Consider the following 26,142-nt stretch of genomic DNA (forward strand, 5'->3'; position numbering starts at 1 on the left):
TTCATGCTGTTGTTGACCAGTAACACAATATTGAAATATCCTGGGAAATGCAATGAAAGTGCCAGCTTTACCTCTTAATTAACTTAAGCAGAAATTGAACAAAGGATGACTCTACTTTTCCAGCAGGAGCAAGTGCTCGATTGTGACTTTGAACTAGGTGTGTATGTTGGTAGAATGCCAATTGACTACCGGTATATTTAGTCAATAAACATAACCTTGCTGGATTTATATGTTCTCTTTTTACAAGCTTCTGCTGTATCTGGGTGCATTTTTTAGTTAACTCATTAAGCATGAACAGATTTGAGTACTAAAGCTAGCTAACATGGGTCATGTATCCACACTGGAACATTTTCTCTCAGTTTAGACATTCCTCCAGGTGTCTTCAGGCAAGCTTAGTTCTTTCAAATGTGGGGAATGCAACAAATGCTTACAAACAGTCTTAGGTTGAACTGGCAGAACATTCAATCAAATACAAAACTAAACATTGACAAGACCTTTTCACTTAGCCTGGTGCCTGAACCCCATTTTGCTCCAGAGAAGAGCCACCCACACAGGAAATTAGAATGAGCCTCAATTCAGAGGGACTTCCATTCCTCAAGGGCTAATAACTGATAAGCTTAGGCACCAGGAGCTTTGCAAATGTTGTTCATTAAAGCTGCCATTTATCCAATTCAAAAAGAGGCTTCCAAGTCACACTGATGAAACACTGGGGGTGGAAAATGGCCTTGGCAAATATAGTCTGTTGTTTTCTAGGATTACTAAAACAGTCTGTAGTCTGACTGATTTAAATTATGAGTTACACTGAAAGGTTCTGTAAACACCACTTATATTTTACAGTCTACTGTCTACCTTTCATTTAGCATATTCTTCCAGAAATCAAGATTTTTTTTTTTTTCAGGATTTAAATTTAAGATTGTTAGATTATAATCCTTAGTATTTCAGTTAGTAACCAAAATGTAACTATATTTAAAGAGGACATATCACAAGATATCAAAGTTTCTTTGAGCTTTTGAGATTAGAATAAGTTCTTTGCACTAATATGACAACATTCTGTGACTTTATTCAACACCAGAAGAACTAATGATACGAGTAAAATGTGGAAAAGCCTCTCAAACTTTGTGCTATTCTTGACTGTGTGTAGAACCTGCTACTCTGCATAACCTTCTAAAAAATAGCAACATTAGGAAAGAGTAGCTGTTTATTTTTAAGTATTACCCCTTCTTTTGCATTTGGGTAATTTTTGACCCGGGAGAGGTATATCATAATTTGTAAATACCACATAGTTTTTAGTACGGGAACCAAACTTTGTGACTTTATTAAGACTATCAAAATGCACATAATATTTGTATTTTATTTTATTTTTTCAGATTTTTTAATACAATTATTTAATAGATTTAACCATTTAAACAAAAATACATCTTTCGGGTTTGTGGGTCAATTTTGACCTGAGCATCAATTGTGATTTTACATGTGATTATTATGTAGATTTATTTGTACATCTATGAATTAGATGTCTTCTTATAAACACTTCTCTTACATTTAGCTTTTTTTCCATACTCTTTCACACACTTTTTTGTCTCTCACTTGGACTGCATCTTGTTTACAAACACACACATACACATACAGTCACACACAGACACACACACATTCCTGTACAAAACAAACATGACAGATGTAACAAACATAACAAATAAACTAAATCAAAAGTACTACTGTCTAAAGGGGATGTGGCAAGATTTTGTTCATGCACACATTAGTCTAAATAGGGCTTGAAAGAGGAAATTGTTCACACTTTACTCTGCAGCCATCTTATGCTGAACCAGTTTGCAGCATACTCATGCATCAACATTCGGAAGTTCATGCAAGGAAAAAAAAAAGAAAAAGATTTTGCTTAAAAACATAGTAAAGAAGTATTCATGTTGTATACTTGAGTTGTACAGTTGTTTTGATGATGTTTAGTTGAAAGCGTTGGTTTCATAAATTTTGAGTAATAGGAAATTCATTAAAATGACTAGTAATTCTCACATTAGATTTTAATATAAATTGTATATGATTATATATTTAGATAAAAATTTCACATACATGTTGATAAAAAAAGATTTATTCACCTACATATATCACACTGGTTTTGCTGTAATTAATGTATATTTTCAAATGTCAAATAATTTCTACATATTATTATTTAAAAAAATGGCCTATTAATTAATAACTTTTATGTTTGTCAGTTAACATGACAAAAATATAAAAAAAAAAATACATGTATGAACAGTTAAGGACTTAATGACTTACAATATAGTTTTAGATGAAAACCACTGGGTTATGAATGATTTATAAGCTTGAATTCCACCAAGTCAAAATTGACCCGCAAATGCAAAATATGTGTGCAGATTCTGAATGCAATAGGAGGGTTAAGCTTATTTTCAACAAGTTTTAAATAATTTGAGTCTGAGACACATTTTAGCGAATTCTAAAAGGCACAGCAGCAAACAATGGCCTGTTTAATTCTAAGGGTCAGAGAAAGAGTGGAAATTATCTGTTTTGGTGTAAAACATACAATCAAGATAAGCATGTAAGCATATAATATATGGCATAATTAGTAAGTATATAAAATAATATATTTTATTATTAAAAAATAATAATTAATAATAAAAAATATCTATTATATAGTATGGGCCCTTTAAAATTGATCTTTGGTAAGTGATTTTTCTTACATCTTCAGTATCTCTGCTTTCTTAGAATGTATTTCTTGTCCACATTTGTCTGGCAGACATTTATTGTTAATCTGTCCTCATTTCTCGGTGAATGGAGTCAGGGACTAGAGTCTTTTAGCAGCCATTTGTGAGTGAAATGTTACTGTAATTCATGTTACACTGTAAGTTATGGCTGCTCTGTATAGTGACATTCAAATAGTCTACATGGCAATGGTAGAACTCTGAATTTGTAAATCATTACAGTGTCAGAAGGTACAATCAATAGATCTCTGCAATGACTGGAAACTATTATGCTGAGTACTCCAGATATATTCATATTGCAAGGACACTGTCATGAAAAAGAAAATAGATGTAATTTATTCAGGTGTAAATATCTGTTACAAGTCTGCAAGTCACAGAATATTTACCCACATAGGACAGAATGCATTAGCGGAACGCACCACCCTAATTCATTGGTTTCCAGCAGTAATATTTGTGATGAAGGCTGCTTATGTGTTTATCTTCTACCTTCCAGAAACATGATGACATGTTCATTGATGTCGTTTTCTGCCTTTATAAATTGGATTTTAAGCTTTATATTAGAGCACACTCTTAAAACTAAAGGTTGTTTATTGCTTCCCTCATCCTAATAAATTTTTTTTTTCACTATATACCAGGGATGTGCCATCTATATAAGCAAGGTAAGCAGTGCTTACCTAACAGAAGGGTGAAAAGAAAAATGACACTGAAATATTTAAACACAATTATTAATATAAACTACTGTTTTTGTTCAAATTCGTCATCTTTCATCTCTGTTGAGCAGCACAGACAGTTATTCATTGATTTGCTTTGGCGCCACCCTCAGGTATAAGCACTTTATGTTAAGCTTTTTCTGATTCAAAGCATTGTTTACCACCCTTTCATTCAACACTGTACGTTCATTCAAATTGAATCATGCCTGCTACTACAAATGGCCAAGGTAAACATGCTTACCAAAATGAGTAAGCCAATCAGAGGCTCCTGCCTTCAGTCAGGCTATCTGATAGGCTAGATTTTAGTTTTGTGTCAACATGTTCAAGTTAACGTAACTATTGTGTTATTAAGCGCTAAAATGGATATCTGCAGTGTAATCATCGACGACCTACATGGATTTGGCAAAGTTAATTTCAATTAAAAATCGAGAAAGAGAGTCTATGGGGAGTCATTCCTGTGTTCCCAGGGTCCTATATTCCCCAGATTTATATGGCACATAATGAACACATTACAAAGGGTCCAATGTTCACCAGTTCCCAGGGTCCTATGTTCCCCAGCTATATATAGCACATAATGGGAACTTGAAAAAACATGTTCCCCAGCTCTGTATTCGCTTAATATGACATGGGCTATTGTGGGAACTCTTCAAAGGGGTTTTCTGTTCCCCAGCATTGCCGTATGGCTCTCAATATAATAGGCCTGTGGACATGTTCAGGGAACATAGCATGGATTTGAACATAGGACCCTGGGAAAATGAGTCTCTGACAGCATAAAACCTTTTTTAAAAGTTTACTTAACCCTCGTAATGTGCTAGAAATGGGCATGTACCTTTTGCGTTCACAGGTCAAATTTGACCTTTTTTTTTTAATTCAGCACAAAACACTTAAAAAACTATTCTTTTTGCCCAGTATAGTGTTTTACCTAAAGAAACTAACTTATCAATTCATAAGCACAAATTCTATATTTACTTTTTTATCTTGTCGTGCAAAGGCCACATTTACCTTGCTGTTGAAAATCTCATCAAACCAAATCATCAAAAATAGGGTAAAATCTGACCCACAAAGAACATTGGTTTTGTTGTGTTTATATAGCTGTTTTGAAGCCTTGTTCCAATAAAAAAAATTGGATAATATTTATGAAATATTTTAACTTGAAACTGGTCAAATTTGACCCGAACACAATAGGAGGGTTAATGTGTGTTAACAGAATATTGAACTGGGGAACTTAGGACCCTGGGAACACAGGACATTGGGAACTTAGGATCCTTGGAACAAATGACCCTGGGAACATAGATATGCTCCTGGCTATGGAAACTTCAACAAGCGGGCGACTTTTACAACAAAGTGACGGAGATGTTAATTCGCAAGGAGAGATTCATGGATTTTGTGTTCAAGTAAAGGGAAGTTAATGTATTTATTAAAAATCTGTGTTATTGATACTAGGTCATAGATATTAGGTCATTGTTTCTGGTTAGTCTGAGGCTATGAAGTATTGATCTGGCAATCATGTCCTTCTTGTGTTATGCTCTGTCTGTTTTATAGTTCTAATGTTAGAGCGCAGTGTCTGTTTAAAATAAAATAAATGTATATTAAGGAATATAGACTGACGTGTTTATGTAACATATGCCTTGTGCATTCAGGTTATATTTGTTGTCTATGGTGGTCAGATTAGTTAATTGCTGCTGTCCATTCCAGTGGTTCTGAACTGTGGTTCGAGTGACGTGTGAGGCCTGTGATGTTGAAACTAGTAACTGGCAATCTTTTCTTTTTCTTTTTGTTGTATGTCATAACAACTGATTCTGGCACTATAGTTTATTGTATGATTTAATGGACATAAACATGCTCGGCTTAATATATGTCAATCTTTATTTTGTGTGATATAAACAATATTACTGTCCTGAATTTAAAACAATTTGGTCATAATGTTTGCCACTTTGACAATTGTTTCCAGTGACTGGTAAAAATCTTTAATGCTTGCCCAGTCTCAAAGCCCACGGCACGTGCCTGCTATATATGGTACTTGAAGTGGCTATATGCTTCTTTGGAGATTTGAACATTATAGGTTCTGGAGTTTTTTTTTTTTTTTTTTGTGGAACTTCATGCAGATCTCCTATGGCATCAGTATTTTAAAACAATTTTTGGCTGTAATTTGTAAGAGTGCAGTGACATTGTGCCCCCCCAATTAAGTACTCTTGTTTCTCTGTATTCAGTACACGCCTCTCCAAGTAATGGATGGGCTTGTACACATACAGTAGCAAGATGAAGTTCCTCAGATTATTGACAGCAGCCAATTAGACTCAAATGACAGTGTGCTTGCACCAACAGCATTACAAATCAAGAACAGGCTATTTTAAAACAGATGATCTCACTCTGATTATCAACTGGAATAACCAGGATATTTCAAGTTGCACCTGCTGCTTCATTGATCTGCAGGATTAGTCCTCCTGTTCTTGCACTCTCTCTATATCAGCTTATAACAGCTTTACATACATTGACTTTAATATATGTTTATTCCTTTTGACAGCTGCACTATGAATTGTGTCAAAAAAATAATGTTAGATTTCATCATTATGTTAAAATGTGACCGATTCCATTGGAGGTGTGGCCTTGCAGGTGGCGCACATGCTCAAAAATAAGATTTTGTTTTATATATATATATTTATTTATTTATTTATTTTTTAAAAAGCTACTGCTCTCCACTGTTTTTATTTTTCATAAATGCTCATGGAGACTTGCTTCTTTCTGGAGGTCTTAGGATATTGTTAAAACCATGTTTTATTCTCATTTTGCTTCCTCCTGTGCCTTTCAGTCTTGCCAAGGTTGGTTAAAGCAATGTCACTCAGTTCCCTAGAGCTGTTTTAAACATTCTATTGTGTGTATAACAAAAAGAGTACCTGAAGGACGTACACATCTCTGCAGACCATCTGAGACATGAATACATATTTGTATGATCAGGTTCTATCATTGTTCTGCATATAATAAACATAACCAAAAATATGCAAAGCATGCAATTACTCACTAGAGCAGCTTATTTAATTAGCTTTAATTGCCTTTCCCTGTTTTTCATATGCTGTGTTTCCGTTAGAGTTGCCATATGTTGTGATTTTATCCAGCAAGTATTCTCATGTGCAGAGATCTGAAAACAGAATTTCTTAAATGAGAAAAAGTGAGTCGGATTTATCATAATGAGAAACGCCAAATTATCACTTCCAAATTTTTCAGGCATACATCCATTATTTTGGTGAAATATCAAGTACACAGCAATATGCTTCCCATCTCCCAGATGTTGTTTTCTGACAGAAACCCTAATGATGTTCTGTGTTCACTGTTTAAAGCATCCCCTATCTCAAAAGACCTTGGGCTATAGCTGCATTGAGCGATGAATCCAGCTCCTAGGCTGCCTGCAGTAGAGGCTTCAAACAGCATAAAAAGCTGTGAACATGGTCCTTAGCTCATAAAGTGTGTTTAAGGCTGATCATACTGTATTCATTAATAAACAAGCAAATAATGTAAAAACAGGATATATGTACTGCACTTTTTTCAAAAGAGAAATTGTAATTTTTCTTGTTTATGCCCCAAAATTCTTGTCATCAGACAAGAAGCGTTAGTGCGCTGATTAAACCATTTAAAAGGGCTATGGCTTTTTTAATGAATGGTGAAATTTCTATCACATTATTTCACAGTTTGACTCAATATTTAAATGATCTCATTAGAGTGAAAAAAGATGGAAGAGGCTTAAATTACACTCTAATAATCCAGTAAACAGTCAATTTCTGTCACTTCTCACTTTTTCAGGATTTCAATAGCAGGCTTTGCTAATAAAAATTGGCTGTGTAGACAGAGTCTGTTCCAAAACCCAGTGAGCCACCTCCGGAGGCAGCACGTTAAGACATTGTAAGCATGCTCCCCATGCAAAAGGCTATTCCAAAAGGTAGGTATCTTAATAATGCCACCTCCAAATTCTAAGGGATCATCATATGTATCCTTTCTCGGGCAATCCCAGAATGCACCGTGATGAGCTTGGTGAAAAAATAAATCCAAGATGGCAGGTGAAGGGAGAGAAATTTTGATTGTAAATATACTTATAATCCATTCAGTACTGAAAAGTATTGACACAATTTTTTTTTTTTTATATGATAGAAAACTGACTATGTTACCCAAAATGTGTGTGTGCTATGTGTATTTATGCTCATTAGAGTATCATGTCATTCCTCTCATGTCACCTGTATTGTAATCAGTGGCAAGTCGTGTCTCCTGTGTGCTGCCGAGGAGCACTATTTGAATGACGCGTGGATCTGCCGCCTTTGTAGAGTGTTCCAAATCGGTCTCTTAGGAGGCTCCATTTCAGTTAGAATGCTGCCATAGAAGACAGCCGCCTATGTTGGCAGGAGACAGCGAGGCAGCTCACTAAGTTTTGGAACAGACCCCAAAGTGAGCGGTCTACGTAGGCAGCACTTTAAGGCATTCAAATGTTCCAGTACCCTGACATCGACCTCATTCAGCTGAGTTTCTGACATGCGCCAGCACCCATCAGACATCTTTGCAATTAAAGTACATTTACCTTTTCCTGTGGCGTGACTGATAATATGTTCTGTCAGTTGCCTCAGTCCCTCCTGTCCTGCCTTTAAAACCAGGAATTAATTGTGTTTGCATTATCAATGACAAGCGTGATTAGGAGATTATAATTTCACACCACTAATGGTTAGGTTTAGGGTTGGGGTTTGGATTTTGGGGTAGTGTTCATAAAATTTGCATTCTTCTTTATTGTATTACATCATTTACAACTAAAAACGAGTCACTTTACAACTCTGCCCCACTGTGAACATTTCACCCAGATACTGGAGCTTACAAGTGCCCATTGGTTCTACAGGATTTCCCCACTTTGGCCACATGGAGTAGTGGTCCAAATTTTGGTAACCTAAATTTAGCCAAATTTACAGCAAGATCAGTCTGCATAGATACGCTCCCAACAAGAAGGCTGTTCCAAAAGGTAGGCAGCATATTTATCTAACATGGATCATTTAAGCCTAAATCTAAGGCAGCATAGAATGTACAGTATCCTTTGCAGAGAAGACAATCCCATAATACATTCAGAGAAGCTCAGGGAAAAAAAATACAAAGATTGCAGACGGAGTGAGCAAAATATTACCCAATATTTGTGTAAAAAAGTCCCATACTTATTAGATACAGAGCCATGTTGACCTCAAAATTAAATATCAATTCACTCAAGTGATTATAAAACAAGTAGTCAGTGCTACTAACCTAATATTAAGGTTTTATATAAATAGTCAGTTTGAAAATCCATCAGACCACCTACAATTTTTGGATCTTGCCTGGTAGCATCCACAACTGTATACGTATGTACAAAGATAATGCTAGATTGTGTGTGTTTTTGTGTAATGTTTTCAAAAGCCAGAACTTCTGGTAATAAAGGATAGTAGAATAATGGATAACATACAGCATTGGACAAAGAGTACAGATGGTAATTATTAAGTCTGTTTTCAGCTAAAAGAATACCATATATCACAGCCTTTCACAGAATATGTAAATTAGCATGAGAAATTGTACATTCTGCAGTGTTTACCTGCACTCCAATGCCCCAAAATAGATATTATAGTAATTATATCTTGAAGCACCAAACAAATTTTAAAATATTTTAAAAGGGATTAGCATAAAATAACAATTCCTAAAATCAACCTATTTCTATCAGGAAGACTTATTTGATGAATATGAAACATGAATGTAATGTCTCTCTTTGGCGTAAGCCCTGTCTGGCAGTCTGAAGAAGTTGTACTTGGAGCCATCAGATCCTGCCATAGATAGGAGGCAGGGGCGAGGAGCCTACCCCTGTGCAGGACGGGACTCAACTGTGGCAATGGGGTGGTGGAGGTTGCCGTGTTAGCACACTGAAACAGCAATTTGATAGATTGTGAACAGACTTATAAAGCGATGGCTTACATGTGATTGGCTAGGAGTTACCTAGCTAATGGTGCGATGATGTACAGCTGCTAGTCTTCCAGCTAGTACTACACTGTGCTTACATTTCTTGAGAGCATCAAGCTCCTCATCTTAAAAGTCAGTAGGGGTGTGTGACAGGGAGAGGGGCGGGGCCAGGCCGGGCTGTGGGGACGCACAGCCGGCCCTGAGTCAGGCTGGTCAGCCAGGAGGGGGATGGAGACTAGCTGGAGGTGCCAGTTCGAGAGAGACGTACGCGGCCGCGCTGCATGTGTATCTGTGTTTGTTTATGTTTAAGTTAAGTTTCTGATTAAACTTTACGTTGACTGTTCAGCCAGTTCCCGCCTCCACCTTGCCGGTCCTTGAACTGTTACAGTGGTGCCGAAACCTGGGAGGGAGGAGGGATTCACTGTCGTGGAGTCCTCGCTGCTGCCATCTGCCAGGGGAGCAGCCACGGCCGCCTGGGCGACATTGCATCCGGGAGCAGACAAGCAAGTTCTTCTCTCTCTCTCCTCTCTCTCTCTGTCTCTCTCTCTTCCTGTGCCTCCGCATGCCCTTTCCACTCTCCCCCAGGTTCGCAGGAGGCGGGGTGGACCACTGGCTGACAGAACCGCTGGAAGGGCAGCGTCTCCCCCCCAGAGATGGGGGGGGAGTTAGTCAGACCGGTGGCACCCTGGCATGAATCAGGCGGGGAAGGTATGTGACGAGGAGGAGGGCATGGCCGGGCCATGTTGGAGCACGGGTGGTGCTGAATCAGCTGATCAGCGGGAGAGCGAGATAAGGGGCAGACGGAGATGCTGGTTCAAGAGAGAGAGATGCACGCAGCCGCATTGCATGCGTGTCTGTTTATGTTTGATTTAAGTTAATTTATATAATTAAAGTTTATGTTTACTGTTCAGTTGGTTCCCGCCTCCTCCTTGCCCGTCCTTTAATTGTTACAGTGGTGCCAAAACCCAGGAGGGAGGAGGGATGCACTGTCGCAGAGTCCTCGCCACTGCCATCCGCCAGGGGAGTAGCCACGGCCGTCTGCCTGGGGACGGAGGGGTCGCTGCCAACCGCCGAGAGCCGGAGGAACCGTTGCCGTCCGCCGAAAAAGGGGGGGGAGTGGTTCCGTCCGTCGGGGCAGGGGGAGGAGCAAGCTGGTATCTGCCAGAGGGCGGAGGAGCGGTTGAGGACCAGGCGACAGCGCATCTGGGAGCCGGCGAGCAAGTTTTTCTCTCTCACCGCGCTCTCTCTCTCTCTCTCTCTCTGTCACCCCGCCTCGCTCTTTCCCTCACCTCTTTCCCTCCCCTCATCTCTCCTGAGGCTCCAGAAAGGCAGGGAAAACCTGCCAGCAGGCATGGCCAGAAGGGCAATGCCCCCCCTCCAGGAAAGGAGGGGAGGTCGTCATGCCGGGGGTTTCCCCGGCCTTGGTCGGGTGATGGAGGAGTGCGATGGGGAGGGGGGTGGGGACAGGCTGTGGGGATGCACGGCTGACGCTGAGTTGGGATGGTCAGCCGGGAGGGGGATGGAGACTAGCCGGAGGCGCCAGTTCGAGAGAGAGAGACACACTGCGTTGCATGTGTGTCTATGTTTGTTTTAAGTTAAGTTTCTGATTAAACTTTACGTTGACTGTTCAGCTGGTTCCTGCCTCCTCCTTGCCCGTCCTTGAACTGTTACAGAGTGTTACTCATTACAGGTTGTACTGTATGTGTGGAAAAGAAAGCAGATGAGTCCAGAAAAGATGTGTGTCTGAAACTAGGACTCAAAAAGCCTTTACTCAGTCGTTTTTTCTTTTTCTGAAGGCAGTTCTCATACGCCAAGACCAAATGGCTCCATGGGGAACCTGTTATTCTAATAGTTACTTTTCATTAGTTATTATACAGTACTTTTGTTTTCTGAGTTGTATACTTCCTCACAAAACACTCAACATTTCATTATAATTTTTTAACCTTTTTTCTTGTCTGCTGATTTTAAAACCAAACCTTGAGTCTACCGTGTTTGAGGTGAAGCACTGCAGGTTAATGGTTGGTGTTAAAGTCAGAATGTTCATACTCAAGACATCTCCTACAGTTGGGGAAAAAATGAAAATGCTATTTATTTTTAATCAGATTCTCCATTATTCGTGCTCCTTCTCCTCTGGGTTTTACCTGCTGTCCTTACCATTTTAATCACATATTCCTTCTTTCTCCACACAATGGGGTCTTGTTGGCCTGTTAAACCAGGCAAGATCACTCTCAGGCAGGGTAATTTATGTTGTCTATCCCAAAGTGCTCACTGATTACTAAAGCACCTAACACATTAAACAAGTAGACATTATACCTAGACATAGGCATTTTTTTTTTCAATTAACATTTTTATTGATTCATAAACAACAAAATAAAAAACACAACATATATACACTGAATCAACATTTAACATTTAACCCCCCCAATACCCCTCCCCAATCACCAAACCCACCCTAACCCCCAACGAACACCCCAGTGGTCACAATTAGATACACAAAAAAAACAAAAAAACAAAAACAAAACAAACATAATAATCATAAATAATTAAAACTAAACATCTCACTCCCCAGTCGCTCCCCGAGAGTCCCCCAAAAACACCAAGTAATTGCCCCACTTCCTGTTAAACAAATTCTGAACCCCCAGCCTTCTGCTTGACATCCCTTCAAAAACAGCCACCCTCCCCATCTCCGCACACCACTTCGGAACTGAGGGCACCCTATCCGACTTCCATCCTCTTAAAATAATTAGCCTGCCAACCACAATGCTGGTCAGAACCAAATTTTTTATGTGTTTATCCCCAAAATTTATGACCGCCAAATTTGAACCAAATTTTCAAAAGTTGACTGATCCGGAATATATGAATATTAAATTAATTAATTGAATCTAACTCATTAAAGCCTCACATGGGGCACCAATTATTATGTAGGGCTTTACTGGTTGTTTAGATCAGTGTTACTATCAAAAATAATTAATAATTATTTCTTTAGTTATTAATTAATATTTAAATTAATTAATTGAATCTAACTCATTAAAACTTCATATGGGGCTCCAGTAAATGTAGCGCGCTATGTTTAGGAGCGGGTTTGGTTATTAGCAATAATTAATAATTATCAAAGATAATTATTAATTATTAAAATCAATAGAACATTGATGAGAATCAATGTTAGTTTTTTTTTAATCCTTTAAATCAACAATTATCAAAAATAATCGTTAATCATTAACATCGATGAAACATTAATTAAAATTAACACTAGCTTATTGATCATTCAAATTCAACAATCATCATAGATAATTATCAATTATCAAAAATCAATAGAATATTAATTAGGATTAATATTGACGGGGCACCACCCTGGAATCAGGGACTAATAACCAGATAGTATAACAGTCTCAATATTAGATTGTTTTCTTAGGAAAATCGACATCTGAAGAATATCGATTTTTGGGAAAAAACAATGAATGAAGGCTTGAATCCGAGCACTGACATCCCGTCAGCATGACACAGGTGTATGCAAAACAAACCAAAACACTTCTCTTTGTAATATAACAAAGTTTATTTATGCAGTAATATCAATTAATAATGAATACAATTCAGTCAATAAACTTCCGACTTACAACTACAAACTAAACAGAGATATGATTAGATATGGAAACCAAAATAATCCTATGACACATGAGGGTGTGTGTGTGTGTGTGTGTGTGTGTAAGGAGGGACGTGCACAAAATGGCAGACGTGACTCTCGTGGAGAGTATGTCACGCGAGACTTCCGGCCAAAGAATATGGCCACGAATGTGGGTGGAGAGAAACCAGTCAATGGTAGCTTCGGGACAAAGCTGAGCTTTATCACGAAGCTATCTACTAGCCAAAAATGTGTGCGAGAATGTTTGCGAGGGGTCGCGTGTGTGTATGTGTGTGTGTGGTTAGTACGAAAGAGAGAGAGAATAAAGTGACGGCCCCAAAGCCGGTTTTGTGTTAGTTTATCACTCAGAGACGTGGTGGATGGCTCGTAAACAGTCCCGCGGTCTTTGATTCTTTAATGGATAAACTCAGTTTGCTGGTCTCACCTGTGATGGCGGAAATGCACAACAGTCCAATGTGGTTGGACTACAATACAGCAAATCTCATTCGTGATAATTAATACCCTGAGTATTAATAATGAGTGGACACGGCGGTCCGTAAACTGTACAAGCAATAACTTTGATACACAAGAATAACACAGTATAATATTCTATCTCTGCCCAGACGTAAACCTCTAACTTGAATTGTACGAGGACGTATAATGTGTGTTCATCCGTCCTTTAACTCCGACCCGGTTCCTTGAGGCTCGGGTGATGATGGGAGGCCGTTTCCTCGCTCTGTCGGCGGGCAGTACGGCTGCTGATTCTCAGCGGGCTGGTGGAGAAATCAGCGATGTCGACTTGATTGAAGATGTAAGAGAAATCTTTTATCTCTCCACTTCTGCAGGCAAACGGATGAAGATGCAGATTGCTCAGCGGTCTCCTTCGGATCCGTTAGAGTGTTCAGTGGAACACAGAGTAATCTCAACTCGTCCAGCGAGATGGAGATTGTATGGCCACAGTTTCAAGTCGGACGTTACTTCCTTGTGCCACGAGGCTGCACCTGAGAGCAGCGATGAGCTGCGTCTACACACGCAAGCAAAGTTGCTGGAAGCAAATCCCGGAAGCATTTCAGAGGTATTTCTGCTCCTGATGATGTCATGGTTGAGGTGCGTTCTGTCGTGTGCCTCATCCAATAGGAGTTGAGTGTTCGATCCTTTAGTGAACAAGGCTTCATGGGATTTGTAGTCTGTTTTGGACTCCCTTTGTTTGATTTTGGCACGGTTTTTATCAGTAAGATTTATGACTTGTTATGTGGGGGCCTGAGTTAGGTTTTACGACTGTGTTAGGCCTGCCTTTTTCTTCTATCTGAATACATGAGGCCCAACATGATGAATGAGGTAATATAATAATGTATGATCCGACCCCTAAGAACCGCTTTAATTGCCTCCCAAGCCACGCCTACAGAGGATACTGAGGACCAGTTGGTCTCCATATAAACATTGATTTCAGCCTTTAACATTCAGAATTTTGCAAAAGGGATACATTAAAGCGGCAACTATATTTCTTTTTCTCCATATGTGGCAACACCTCTAAACTCAACAGGGTGTGATCTGAGACTAAAATGTTTCTAATTGAGCAACCAACAACAGACAAAATGAGGGATTTAGATATCAAAAACAAAAACAAAAAGACATCTATTCTAGAATAAATCTTATGGACTGATGAAAAAAATGTATAGTCCCTACCAGATGGGTTCAAAAGTCTCCAAATATCTGTAAGACCAAGATTTTTACACATCCTGTGAAGCGTCAGTGTTGCTCTAGGGGGCTTGCACACTTTTGCTTCACTATGATCAAGGACTGAATCCATCAATAAATTAAAGTCTCCTCCCAGTATTATATCATGAGGGTTGTCAGCGGCTTGCAACATCCCTTCAAGATCTATAAAAAGCCCTGATTATCAGCATTAGGTGTGTAAATTTTAGCCAAAATCAACCTTTGCCCCTGAATTTCTGCTAAAACAATAATGATTCTTCCTAATTTATCTTTAATCTGTTTGAGACATTTGAATTGTAGATGTTTACTTATCAGTGTAATGACTCCCCTGCTCTTACTTGAGCCAGCACTAAAGAAAACATGTCTACCCCAAATCTTCCCAAATTTTTCAGCTTCCTGCGGGGAAAGATGCATTTCTTGGAGAAACACTATATCATATTTCTTACGTTTAAGAAAAGAAATAACCTTCCTTCTTTTTATGGGGTGCCTCAACCCATTCACATTCCACATGGAGAGAGACAATCCACTCATATTAACATTTGACATTTTGACATATTAGAAAAATTAGATTATGTGTCAAAAATAAAATTATAAAGACCACATTCCACACTGGTGCAACAATCAACCCCTGAACTTTCCCCAGAACAAAAAAAAACAGAAAAAAGAAAAACGTGCGCATTAACCCACACGACAGCGCCAACCGGCGTCCATCCCTCTAAACTCAAACAGTCTATGTACACTTACGAGAGCCCCCATGACAACTTTGCTGTTGGATTGCTCATATTCTATACAAAAAATTGTAAAACAGAATTACACAACAGAAGATAGTCTATAAAACAAACTCCAGCCCATAAGCGGAATAAACACACACAAAAAAACGTGTAGATTTATCCACTTAATTGTCTCAAAGGTGTGCTCCTCCACAAAACAAGCTCCAGCCTCTAGCAGAACCAGCACAAATAACAAAAAAACAAAAAAAAACAAAAAACAGTTCAGTTCTTCGGGCAGTCAAATTCACTCCAATGTCCTGCTAGAAATATTGCACAAAACCAACTCCAGCCAACAGGAGGCATAAGCACCCAAAACGAGCAGATTCATCCACAAGCTGTCCCGAAGAAATTATATTACACAAAACAAACTCCAGCTGCTAGGCGGAACCAGCACAAAGCAAAACGAAAAAGGCTCCCAGTTTCCTCAGACAGTCAAGAGTATGTTCAGTGAGTCAGGTCCACTAGGCGGCAACATGAAAATCTCCAAATGGCTTACTCACTCCAATGTTTTTATGAAGGACAATGCTTGCTGTGGGCACGCAAATTCTCTACGGCCATCCTTAGTATCTATTCTCAGTTTGGCCAGAAACATCAGAGCAAAAGTGACCTTCCTTTGATGAAAGAGTTTCTTGCATTCCTTGAATCATTCATGTTTCTCTCTTGTCAAATTCGCAAAGTCTGGGAACAAGAAATGCTGTGGTTCTTCTAAGAAAGCTTTCCTTTACACCTCGCCTCGCGTTACACGAGATCTTAATCGGAGGATCTCAGAAATTTGGCCAGAATTGATCGAGGCCTGTCTCCCTCTGTTGATCTCCTATCCGGGACTCTGTGAGCTTGCTCGATTTCCAGCTTATGGCCTGTTATGTCAAGCAGACTCGGGAAGAGCCCATCTAGGAATTTTACCATATCTCAGTCTTCCTCATGCTCAGGGATTCCAAGAATTCGGACGTTGTTTCATTGATTACGATTCTCCAAATCCTCCTAATTTTTCCCAGATGCATTCCAAATCTCCCTTGGTCGCTAGCGGGTTAGCAGTTAATTCCCTCTCCGATGACTCAAGATAATTGATCCATTTCTCAACGTCCGACAATCTTGTAACCATCTCAGAGAATTTAGTCTCCATGGAAGTGATCGATCGACATATTACAACAAGATCCTCCAAGTCTGCAACAACCTTCGTCAGCATTGCCGACACATTCATCAATTCACGCCAGATTTCTTTCAGTTCACCGTCCGAATTGAGTCAGGGGCTTTCAGCCTGCCACTGTGGGTTATCAGCTTGAGCACGTAAGTGTCTTTTAATATCTCCAGAGCCTGAGAATTTTGAATTCTTTGACATATTGTCTTCCTAGAACAGTTAAGAATCAGGGTGTATCGAATCTCTCCGGTTTATGACACAAATAGTAATAAAACTAGCAAAGTGCGCAGAGCTCACCGTTCACACGTCCGCTCCTCGCATGGCATCACGTGACTCCGACATAGGCATTTTAACTGTTGCTGTTGTCCGCCATATGCTTAACATCTGTCTTGACCTCTTTCAAGTTTGATTATTAAGTATGTGCACATTCAGCAAAGTTTTTTTTTTTTCGGCTGTTAAACTTGATGCTTAATTAGTTCCACAGATTCTCATTATTTTCACTCCCTCCTGTCTCTCCCAGGTGTACAACACTGCACTATGACCCCGACCTGCCACCCACCACCATAGTGATCACGCTCCACAACGAGGCACGATCCAGCCTACTGCGCACAGTAAGGAGGTAAGGCTAAGACCTAAATCCATCTGTTCCATTCCCTTACATTGCTGTTATAGCAAATATTTGTTACATTTTGCTTTTATGTAACAAAGAAAACGCATACCGCTTAGCCCTTATTAAGTCACTATGGTGTCCTTTTACCTTATTGGTGTGAATTCTTCTTTGCCACCTTCATTTTAAAATCAACTCCCAATCTGCATTGTAATCATCAATGATTTTTGAGCAGCCATTTCATTGCAGTAAAGCTTTGTGCATTTATAGAAATACCACCTTCATCATTGATACCATTTCCCGTCCAAAAGGACAGAAAACAGAGTGTTATGTTGTTATTTTGGTACTTGTTCACAGCAATAATGGACCGAGAAGACAATTAAATTATAAAAAGTTGTACTAATTTGATTAATCTTTATTAAACAATTGGTAAACATAATCTTATTAATCTTATTTTCTTTGCAATGCATGAGGGGGAAACAGGGTTAATCTCTTCGTAATATCAAAACATTAATAAGTTATATTTTGCTTTGTGAAAATGAAGTATATTTTTATAGCCACTTTAGACATTCTTCTAATTACAACTAAGCACAATGTTCATAGTATTTATAGTTATTTATCATGCACTTACTTTATTAAATAGTAATCAAAATATTTAAATGTTAAAAGCATTACAGATTAAAGAGGAGGGTTGTGTCCAGTTTTCACTGCCGACATGTTCTCTGAATTGCATGAAACATTTTCCAGTTATAACCTACTCTCTAGACTCAGACATGACAGCACATATATTAGAAATTTCATTATTAAGGAAGTACAGCCTGTCAGGAAAAGACATTATAATGAAATGTCATTAAGATGAAAATAATAAGTGATGAAACACTGGTCGTTATGAAAACTTTAATTCAAAAGTTATTTAAAACACATTGCTTTGTGTCATCTACTTGTATTCATCCACTCCATAAAGAAATGTTTTTAATTTGCAGGCCATGGATTTAAACTGAAGTTATGGCATGCATAGGCCCCATTAAACAACCTAACGATTTGCTAAGGGAAAGGGCCGCTTAAGAAACAAAGATAAAAGTGATACAATGGTAAAATAAAACCAAAAACACGTTCACCTTAAACCTTAAACCTGGTTCTATTTAATTTTATTTAGGCAGCATTAACTGCAACGCAATACAAACCCACATTCAAAATTATTAGTCAGCATTTATTGGAGAACACAAGGGAATTTATTAGGCTTACACCTAATAGGAAATATGGTCTTTTGTATTTGTTTAAGAACAGACTAAGTTATGTAAGCAAACTGTTGTAGTCGTTTTATGAAAGAATATATGTGGGTTGTGTTGAACTTTCTAGAGGTAATGGTTTATTTATATTTAAATTATTATTATCATTTGTAATGTTATTATGTTTACATTTATAATTGTCTTTAGATCTTAAAGGTGCGATTTTTTCATGGAAAGGTATGCAAAATAAATTCCTACTCCCTGAAAGATAATAATGAAATAAGTGTTGTGAGATATCTCACCGGTCTTTGTGACAGCTCTAGGCTCTGTAAACAACAAACAAAAATGTGTCCACGGGTCACGGTCTCTGACAATTTCTGCCTGTCAATAATTTTGTGTGATCTCATAGTATTGTAGTTGTAGCGAAATATTGAGGCTAAATGCCATTTTTCTGACATGTTGTTCATAACAGTTGTCAGTTGAGGGTGCTATTTTGCTGCTGTTGTTTTTTTAAAACTGCTTCTGCTTGGTGTCGATCTCAATAAAACTCATTTGGTATCCTTGGAGTGCAGGGTTTTGGTTTTGGAAAGAGGGGGCATGGCTAATCCAACGGCTCATAAAGTGGAAATTACAGAATGGCTAAAATCACTTACAGCACCATTAATTTCTCTTGGTAATTTTTCACCTGTTGTCGTAGATGAAAACTTGCACAAGGAAGTGGTTATATATATGATTTTTTGACCACCTCCCCAATTCCCTTTATTGCAATGAAAAAAAATATATATATTACTGATATTTTATGTTAATTACTTTTTCATGGTAGTGGTCATGGTAAATAAAAAAATAACTGTATTACAGTAATGAGAATCTAATGAGTTTGACAGGAAAATAATGTCAATTTCTTTTCTTATTTTGATTTTGTGGTAAAATGTGACCCAGACATGCTTTCATGACATTCACTCAAAAACAGTTTTTTGGAGTGATAAAAATCCAGGTGCAGTTTGGTTTTTCAGGCTGCAGTAAAGGGATGTGGTGTGAGGTGTTGTGCCCTCAAGTGTTTGGAATCTAAACTACTCTCATCATACATTAGTCACAGCAGCTCCCATACAGAGCAGAAATGATTTCTCCACTGCTTTAACCCATAACCTTTGTTAATGTTACCAGCCATTTAACAATAGCTAATAATAACATCAAACTATCCTGTTGATGAATACAATACAGAGTGACTAGTTTTGCTCAGACACCTTGATGCCAAAGCTGTTTAAAAGCTTATCTTTTCTATGACCTTTTCCCTATGTATGGTATCTATCTCTCTCTCTCTTTCACACACACATCCATTCACATGATCGCTCTCATAAACTAAACATTTACACAGAGTGGGTTTGAAGTGTAGGCTCCGGGCACTTTTTGATATGTGTTGCTGCTGACAGGTTATTACTACAGAGGAGCCCTAAGAGGTGGAAGAGAACTTTCTGGAACCCTAAATACAATCCCTCAGACTCTCCTTTTGGCTACTTATCAGGTTGAGCAGAGTGGGAGGGAGAGAGAGGGAGGGAAAGAGAGAGAGAGAGAGAGAGAGAGAGAGAGAGATGAGAAACGAGGTATGCGGAGAGGCTGTTTGTTTTTTCTTCGCCCCTCAGGTATCGTCAGAACAGACAGAAACTCTATTTCCTCCTGCCTAAAGATGAGCAATTTCCACTGAAGACTCAAACAAGTGCAGTTCAGGAAATGGATGACAAGGGACATGATGTGATTTGCTAGAATGGCTCTGAACAAACCTTTAACATTCTTGTATGAATGTAATGGGTGACATACACAGCAAGATAAACCGTAGGCTCTTTTAAGATGGCTATCATAGAAATGTTCAGTTCCAGTTACTCTGTACTCAGTGTGTTTTCCCAAATAGAGCACAGTTGACCTTTCGCTTAGCTCCGCCCCCCTTGGTTACCATTGCTAGCTCTGACAAGATTTGCAAAACTTTCGATAGGAATGAATGGGAGATTGCCGTGAACGCCGCATTTTTTGGCAAAATAATCTCATAAACTTAATGAATATTATTCTTACATGTGCTGGAATGAAGAGTGACATTGCAAAGCATTTTATCTGAATTATTTTTTTGAAGAAGAAATTGTTATATTACACCGTAAAGTGGTTGAAAACAGTGGAGACTGTAAATCAGAATGGAGGCAAAAAATCATCACAGTCACCTGGAAAAAGTGTTATTTAATAGCACACTTGATAACGTGTAAGTGAACAGAACTGCTCATAACCTGTCTACAGCACACTCGCTATGGTGTTGTCAACTCTTTATTTTCTGTTTATGCCTCCAATTCATTTATGTATCGATGCAGGTCATAGTAATGTTAATTAACTAGCCTTAATTTACCTCAGAGCAAATGTAGGTGTCCTTGCTGATGTTATGTATGTTATTAGGACTCTGTTTAAACATGCTCTTCAAGATTTATTTAAAGATTAAAAAATACAGAGTGTATCCTCTCTGATGTTACTATGGCCATGTACACACTGCAGCTAAATACAGTTTTCAGTTTAACTTTTAGCACTTAATCCTGTTCTGTACACATACAGTGCGGTAATTTATGGGAGTGACAACTGCATTCTACAGCCAAATTAACTCCCAAAACAAATTCAGGTAGTGACAACTGCATACATTTCACATAGTGTACGGAACCGAACAACTAGTTGTTGACGTGATCAATAGTGCGTGTGAGATGCGTCGGCCTTCTCCTGGTGTAATTTACGCAGAGTATTTGTCTTTATTCATTCATATATTTAAATCTGTCTCTCTGCACTACTCTTTTCAGCCCTGCTGTCTCACGGTAACCTATACATAACAGTCCAGAGAAAGCGTGCACATGTTTTTTACAGCAGCCGCTTAGGCACTCATAAACAAAACATGTGTCTGGTGGATAATCTCTTTGTTCAAAAACAGCTAACACAAATTGGGTTAAACTGGCATTCATGTTTCTTGTTTGCAGGTGCAAGACATAAGCGATAACCATCGCAATTGCGGGAGTAACTCCTGTTTTCTGTACACATGGGATCAAAATATTCACTTCAGAAACTTTGTAGTGTGTACGTGGCTGTAATGATGAGGGTTTGGCATGTAGGAGTTTAGAACCCAAATGCAGCACGTTTATTAACTAAATGAAAATCAAAAGCCATAAAAGGTCCAAACGAAACGAGATTTGAGCAAAGCAAATAAAAACTAAGCAAGAACTCACCAAACTACAAAGACATCAAATAATGCAAGACAAACTACAGTGAAAACATAAGGCACAGGCACACCAGCTCTCTCTCTAACAAGGGTAACAAGACAGCTGGAATGAATCAAAGGGAACGCAGAGAACAGTTGCACAACAAAAACCAAACTTCAAACTAAAAGTCTTAAACCTCTTAGCGACCTCTTGTGGCCACTTGGGAAAATGTTCTAAATATTACAGTGGCCTATAAGTGACCCAGCAACGATACCCCCCCCCCCCCCCATATTTTCAATAATTTCTATAATATTCTGCTTGAAACTACTCAAACACACATAGATTCTCCTATAGAAAGGTAAAAATGGTCTTTCTAAAGTATCAATACTTTTTGAATTTGAACATTCAATATGTGTGCTTTGTGGTGAGCGCTCATGCTTCGTAATATGGCTGTGCGCATAAATCGTCAAATATAATTCTTGGTCAAATTCCTGTTATTGGTGAGGTATTAATGTGAACACAGTCTGCTTTTCTTAAGTAAATGTAAAAAGGCTGGACGAAAAAAGATTTTTTTTAATGTAAAAATAACAGATATGTGCTAATGCCCTTGCAGTGTAAAGCCATGCTAATATACCTGTTGCTGTCTATTATGTCATTAATATTAAATGAAAAAACAATATTGACAAGAGAAACACTCACTGCTCTTAATATATTTCTTTGTTCTTTATTACTGACTGTTTCTTGAATAATTACTTGAAAAGCTTGAAGCAATATTTACATAAATGATGTACTTTTTCTCAATTAATTTTCTCATTTTTATAGTAATATTTAACTTTTTACATAAAGGAGGGCTCAGTAGCATACTCATATTAGTTTTTGCTGTGTAATTAAATTAGTATAGAGTATCAAGAAATTTTATCAGTATTGGTTATTGACTACTGACATTTTTGTATTGTGACAGACAACACTAATTTAGAGCCAAACTGACATGTCCAGATGTCTCAATCTATTTTAGCATTAGGATAGGCTTCAAAGCCAAAGCACTATCCTCCTTCAAAGCAATAGAAGGACATTCACACTCATAGTCAGTAAAGCAGCAACAGGAAACAGCAGCAGAAATTGGTGTTAAAAGTGCTTAGATTTTTTTATTAGTTTTTTAGTAGGTGTACAAAGATAAAAGGGACAGCATTACATTTGAAGACTTCAATACAATCAAATAACTGCACAAAGTAAATGTCACTTGATTGTTTAAAATCTGTGTTCATGAGAGGAAAAAGGTTGGTTGTCGGTTGCTCACCGACAGCTCTGTAGAGATGCCAGGTGGATTTGAGTTGTGCGTGTAATATGCCTGCATGTCTTTTCATGTGTGTCTGTATCTGTGTGCATGTGTAGTACAGAGTACAGGGAGAGTTGTGATAAATGTGTCTCACTGACACTGACATTTGGAAACATAACTGTGAGCATGAGTGCAATGCAATCAGTAACCCAGTGTGAGGACAAAGAAAACTGGTTTAGAGGAGGTCTGTTACACTGCAGCATCCCTAATGTGTCTCCTCCAAATGCCTGCTTACTTATTTGTATTTTTTGTAAATAAAAGTTAAAATTGGTTCAGAACAACTGCAGTTTTTGCGGTGTTGTTTTCCAATCTCTTGCATTATATTATTTAATCAGTCTGAAGATATTCCACCAAAAAGTTGAATAAACCAAATATTAACAATTACATTTTCATAGCTAATAAGACTTTCTCCCAAGAAATGGATATTGTGAGATGAGATGTTGGACTGGATGTGAATAATGACCTGTAAAGCTAGATAAGTACTTGTCCAGTTCTTTTTCCTTGTAATTTATTTCAGAATTTTTAGATGAGAAATTCAGTGGGTCTTGTGTGTACTGAATTTCTTAGTATATAAAAAGGCCTTTTTTTTTTTATTTAAAATGTAGGATTTACTTAAAGCTGCACAACGTAACATCATGCTCTCTAGCAACATCTGTGGTTAAAACTTAAAATTAGAAGAAATTTGCAGAACACCACTTTACGTCACTCATGTTTCGGCACTGCTCTTCTGGTGGATTAATCTCATGATTTGAGCCACCTGGACATCAACTGTGTGTGATCATGACTGGGAGATATTCAGAGCTGGAGTCATAACATGCCATTTTCATGTTGATATTATGTTATACAATTAATCACTTAAAACTGAAGTATTATTTGCTTTGATGAACATAAAAACACTCCTATTTACATATTTTGAATTGATACATTTTACACTTAAAGCACTTCTGACACTACACAAAGCATTTTTACATTTACATTTTCAAGTGTTTTATCTACTATTAAGTATGTTACACATCAATTTAATAGGTGAAACTTGTGATATGGCTGATACAAGTTCAATGAAAGACTTTATTGTTTTTATATTATATTGTACAGCCGCAGCTGATAATGCAAGTGAACCATAATTCTACAATTGTATGTCTATGAAATTCACATAACACCATAAATGAAAATCATAAAATGAGGATCCAATAATGATGGGTATAAAATCCTTTAAACATGAAAATAATATGCTTAAATATGCAATATAACAGTTACAAGAAGTCAATATCAGAAGTCATAAATATTAGTAAACATGTCACGGTAACTTCCCGACAACGTAGATACATCGCGATCGGTTAACACACAAGTAATGTTCGATTCATACAAGCATAACAAGCAATATTAGCTTCAACAACCCTACCAGACAACATATTAAAAAAAAAAAACATTATAGCAGTTAACGTACATTCTGTCATTAAGTTCACAGTAATTTAAACCATTTTAATTCTGTTTCTGTTCAGTGTGTTGAATCGGACCCCTGTTCATCTGATTCATGAGATCATTCTGGTGGACGACTTCAGCGAAGATCGTGAGTAAAAGCACTGTGTATTTTAGCATATTCGAGTTTACTTAAAGTAGGTGAAACAGAGCAGTCAAAAGACTTAGAGTGAGTTACAGAGAGTACACATTGCTTTATCTGTATCTGTAAAACACACATTCATATTTGAATGATGACTGCACTCTTTAGTTACAGTAATACTGTATATTTGATAAATATTTGAAATTACAGTTTAAACAAATACATTTTTTTTTTCTTCCAGCAAATGACTGCCTTCTTCTCACCAAGTTGCCCAAAGTAAAGTGTCTTCGCAATAATCGTAGAGAAGGTAGGCCAGTGATGACATCTGTCATTTTTTGCTTTCTCCCAGTGAATTAAATATTTCATACTGGGCTGGCAACACGCCTTTGTAATAACACAAAGGCTCTAAAAGCAGCTGTTTGCTTTTCACTGGTGTGCTGGTGAATGTTTTAACAGCAGGTGGTGCATTACTGAAAGGATAACAGACTGTGAAGATGATTACTGCACACTGACTGAAGCTCTAGTCAGTGTTTCACACTTCCTTATGTACCAGTTGCACAGGTAGACAACTCAGCAGAGTTGTTCCCCACTATGCACTTGTACTGCTATCCATATCTTTCCATACAGATGAACAGATATGGAATCTAGAGGGTGATGGAACATGATTAGTTTGCAAACAGCTTGCACAGACAGATCAACACTTGATAAAAAAAAAAAAAAATACAAAAATAAAAATTTAGAAATCCATTTGTAAGAAAAAAATTCTGTGTGCATCTAACTGAATATATTGGTATAAAACCGATGAAATACAGTAAATATTGATTTTGCCACTGCTCTTCAGCCTGTGGCAGATTTTATGTTGGCCGTTGTGCAGAATGGCTATTCGAGCCTTTACAGATGCTTTGGTTAAAATGCCTGCTTATTGTTTAGTGAAATCCCATTAGCACAGTTTAACAAAATTATGGCTGTTGAAAGGTTGGTCATCTTTATGGATGTTACCTTTTTTTTTGGCAAATTTAACAGGTCAATCTTGACATAAATTTGCATGTCCAATTTCGATTTAAGTTTCTCATTTATTTTATTAGCAATATGCTTAATGTCATTGGGCCAAAATGGATTTGTATGTTAATAACTATATCTTTATATTCTCTGAAGGAAGTGTAAGTCCCCCTGCAAAACATGGCACTAGGGTAGGGTGTTGCTACAATGTTTTCTAGGTGGTTACTTACTGGCTTAAGTCAAAAAATAAATGAAATAAAATTTGTTTATCTTAATGCTTCAGTGATTTATAGATAAATATAGGAAGCTATATTTGTGCAGAGTTCCACATTAACAGGTGAAGATGCGACAGTTGGAGCTAGAGGCGATGAAGGTCGAAAACAAAGAGAATGAAAACAAAAAGTCTTGACGCCCTGACTAAACTACACTCTATTTAAACAAAACACAGTGGGTAGCGCACACTCCTAACCTAGTGTTTCTAAACATCACAGATTTCTACGTGTTGTAAAATGTAAGTCAAGTGACATGCTTACCTGTCCACTCCTCCCCAGTCTTGAAACAGACGCG

At 37.8% G+C, this 26,142-nt stretch overlaps 1 protein-coding gene across 4 annotated transcripts in view; it reads left to right on the forward strand.

Moving 5' to 3' along the window:
- galnt14 (UDP-N-acetyl-alpha-D-galactosamine:polypeptide N-acetylgalactosaminyltransferase 14 (GalNAc-T14)) overlaps positions 1-26,142 on the forward strand; it is a 60,323-nt gene that overhangs the window by 15,182 nt on the left and 18,999 nt on the right. For 3 of the 4 annotated variants that reach the window (XR_007892098.1, XM_051645351.1, XM_051645350.1), the window contains exons 3-5: positions 17,149-17,247; positions 24,518-24,585; positions 24,818-24,883. Coding sequence is in view for 3 of the 4 variants with exons in the window: in XM_051645351.1 (XP_051501311.1) it covers positions 17,149-17,247; positions 24,518-24,585; positions 24,818-24,883 (233 nt within the window). In the remaining variant the exon portion in view is untranslated. Of the gene's footprint in view, positions 1-13,849; positions 14,080-17,148; positions 17,248-24,517; positions 24,586-24,817; positions 24,884-26,142 lie in introns of all 4 variants that reach the window. The other variant, XM_051645353.1, reaches the window with a different exon arrangement.

The sequence above is a fragment of the Myxocyprinus asiaticus genome, chromosome 19 (genome assembly GCF_019703515.2).
Source record: "Myxocyprinus asiaticus isolate MX2 ecotype Aquarium Trade chromosome 19, UBuf_Myxa_2, whole genome shotgun sequence".
NCBI classification, from domain to species: domain Eukaryota; kingdom Metazoa; phylum Chordata; class Actinopteri; order Cypriniformes; family Catostomidae; genus Myxocyprinus; species Myxocyprinus asiaticus.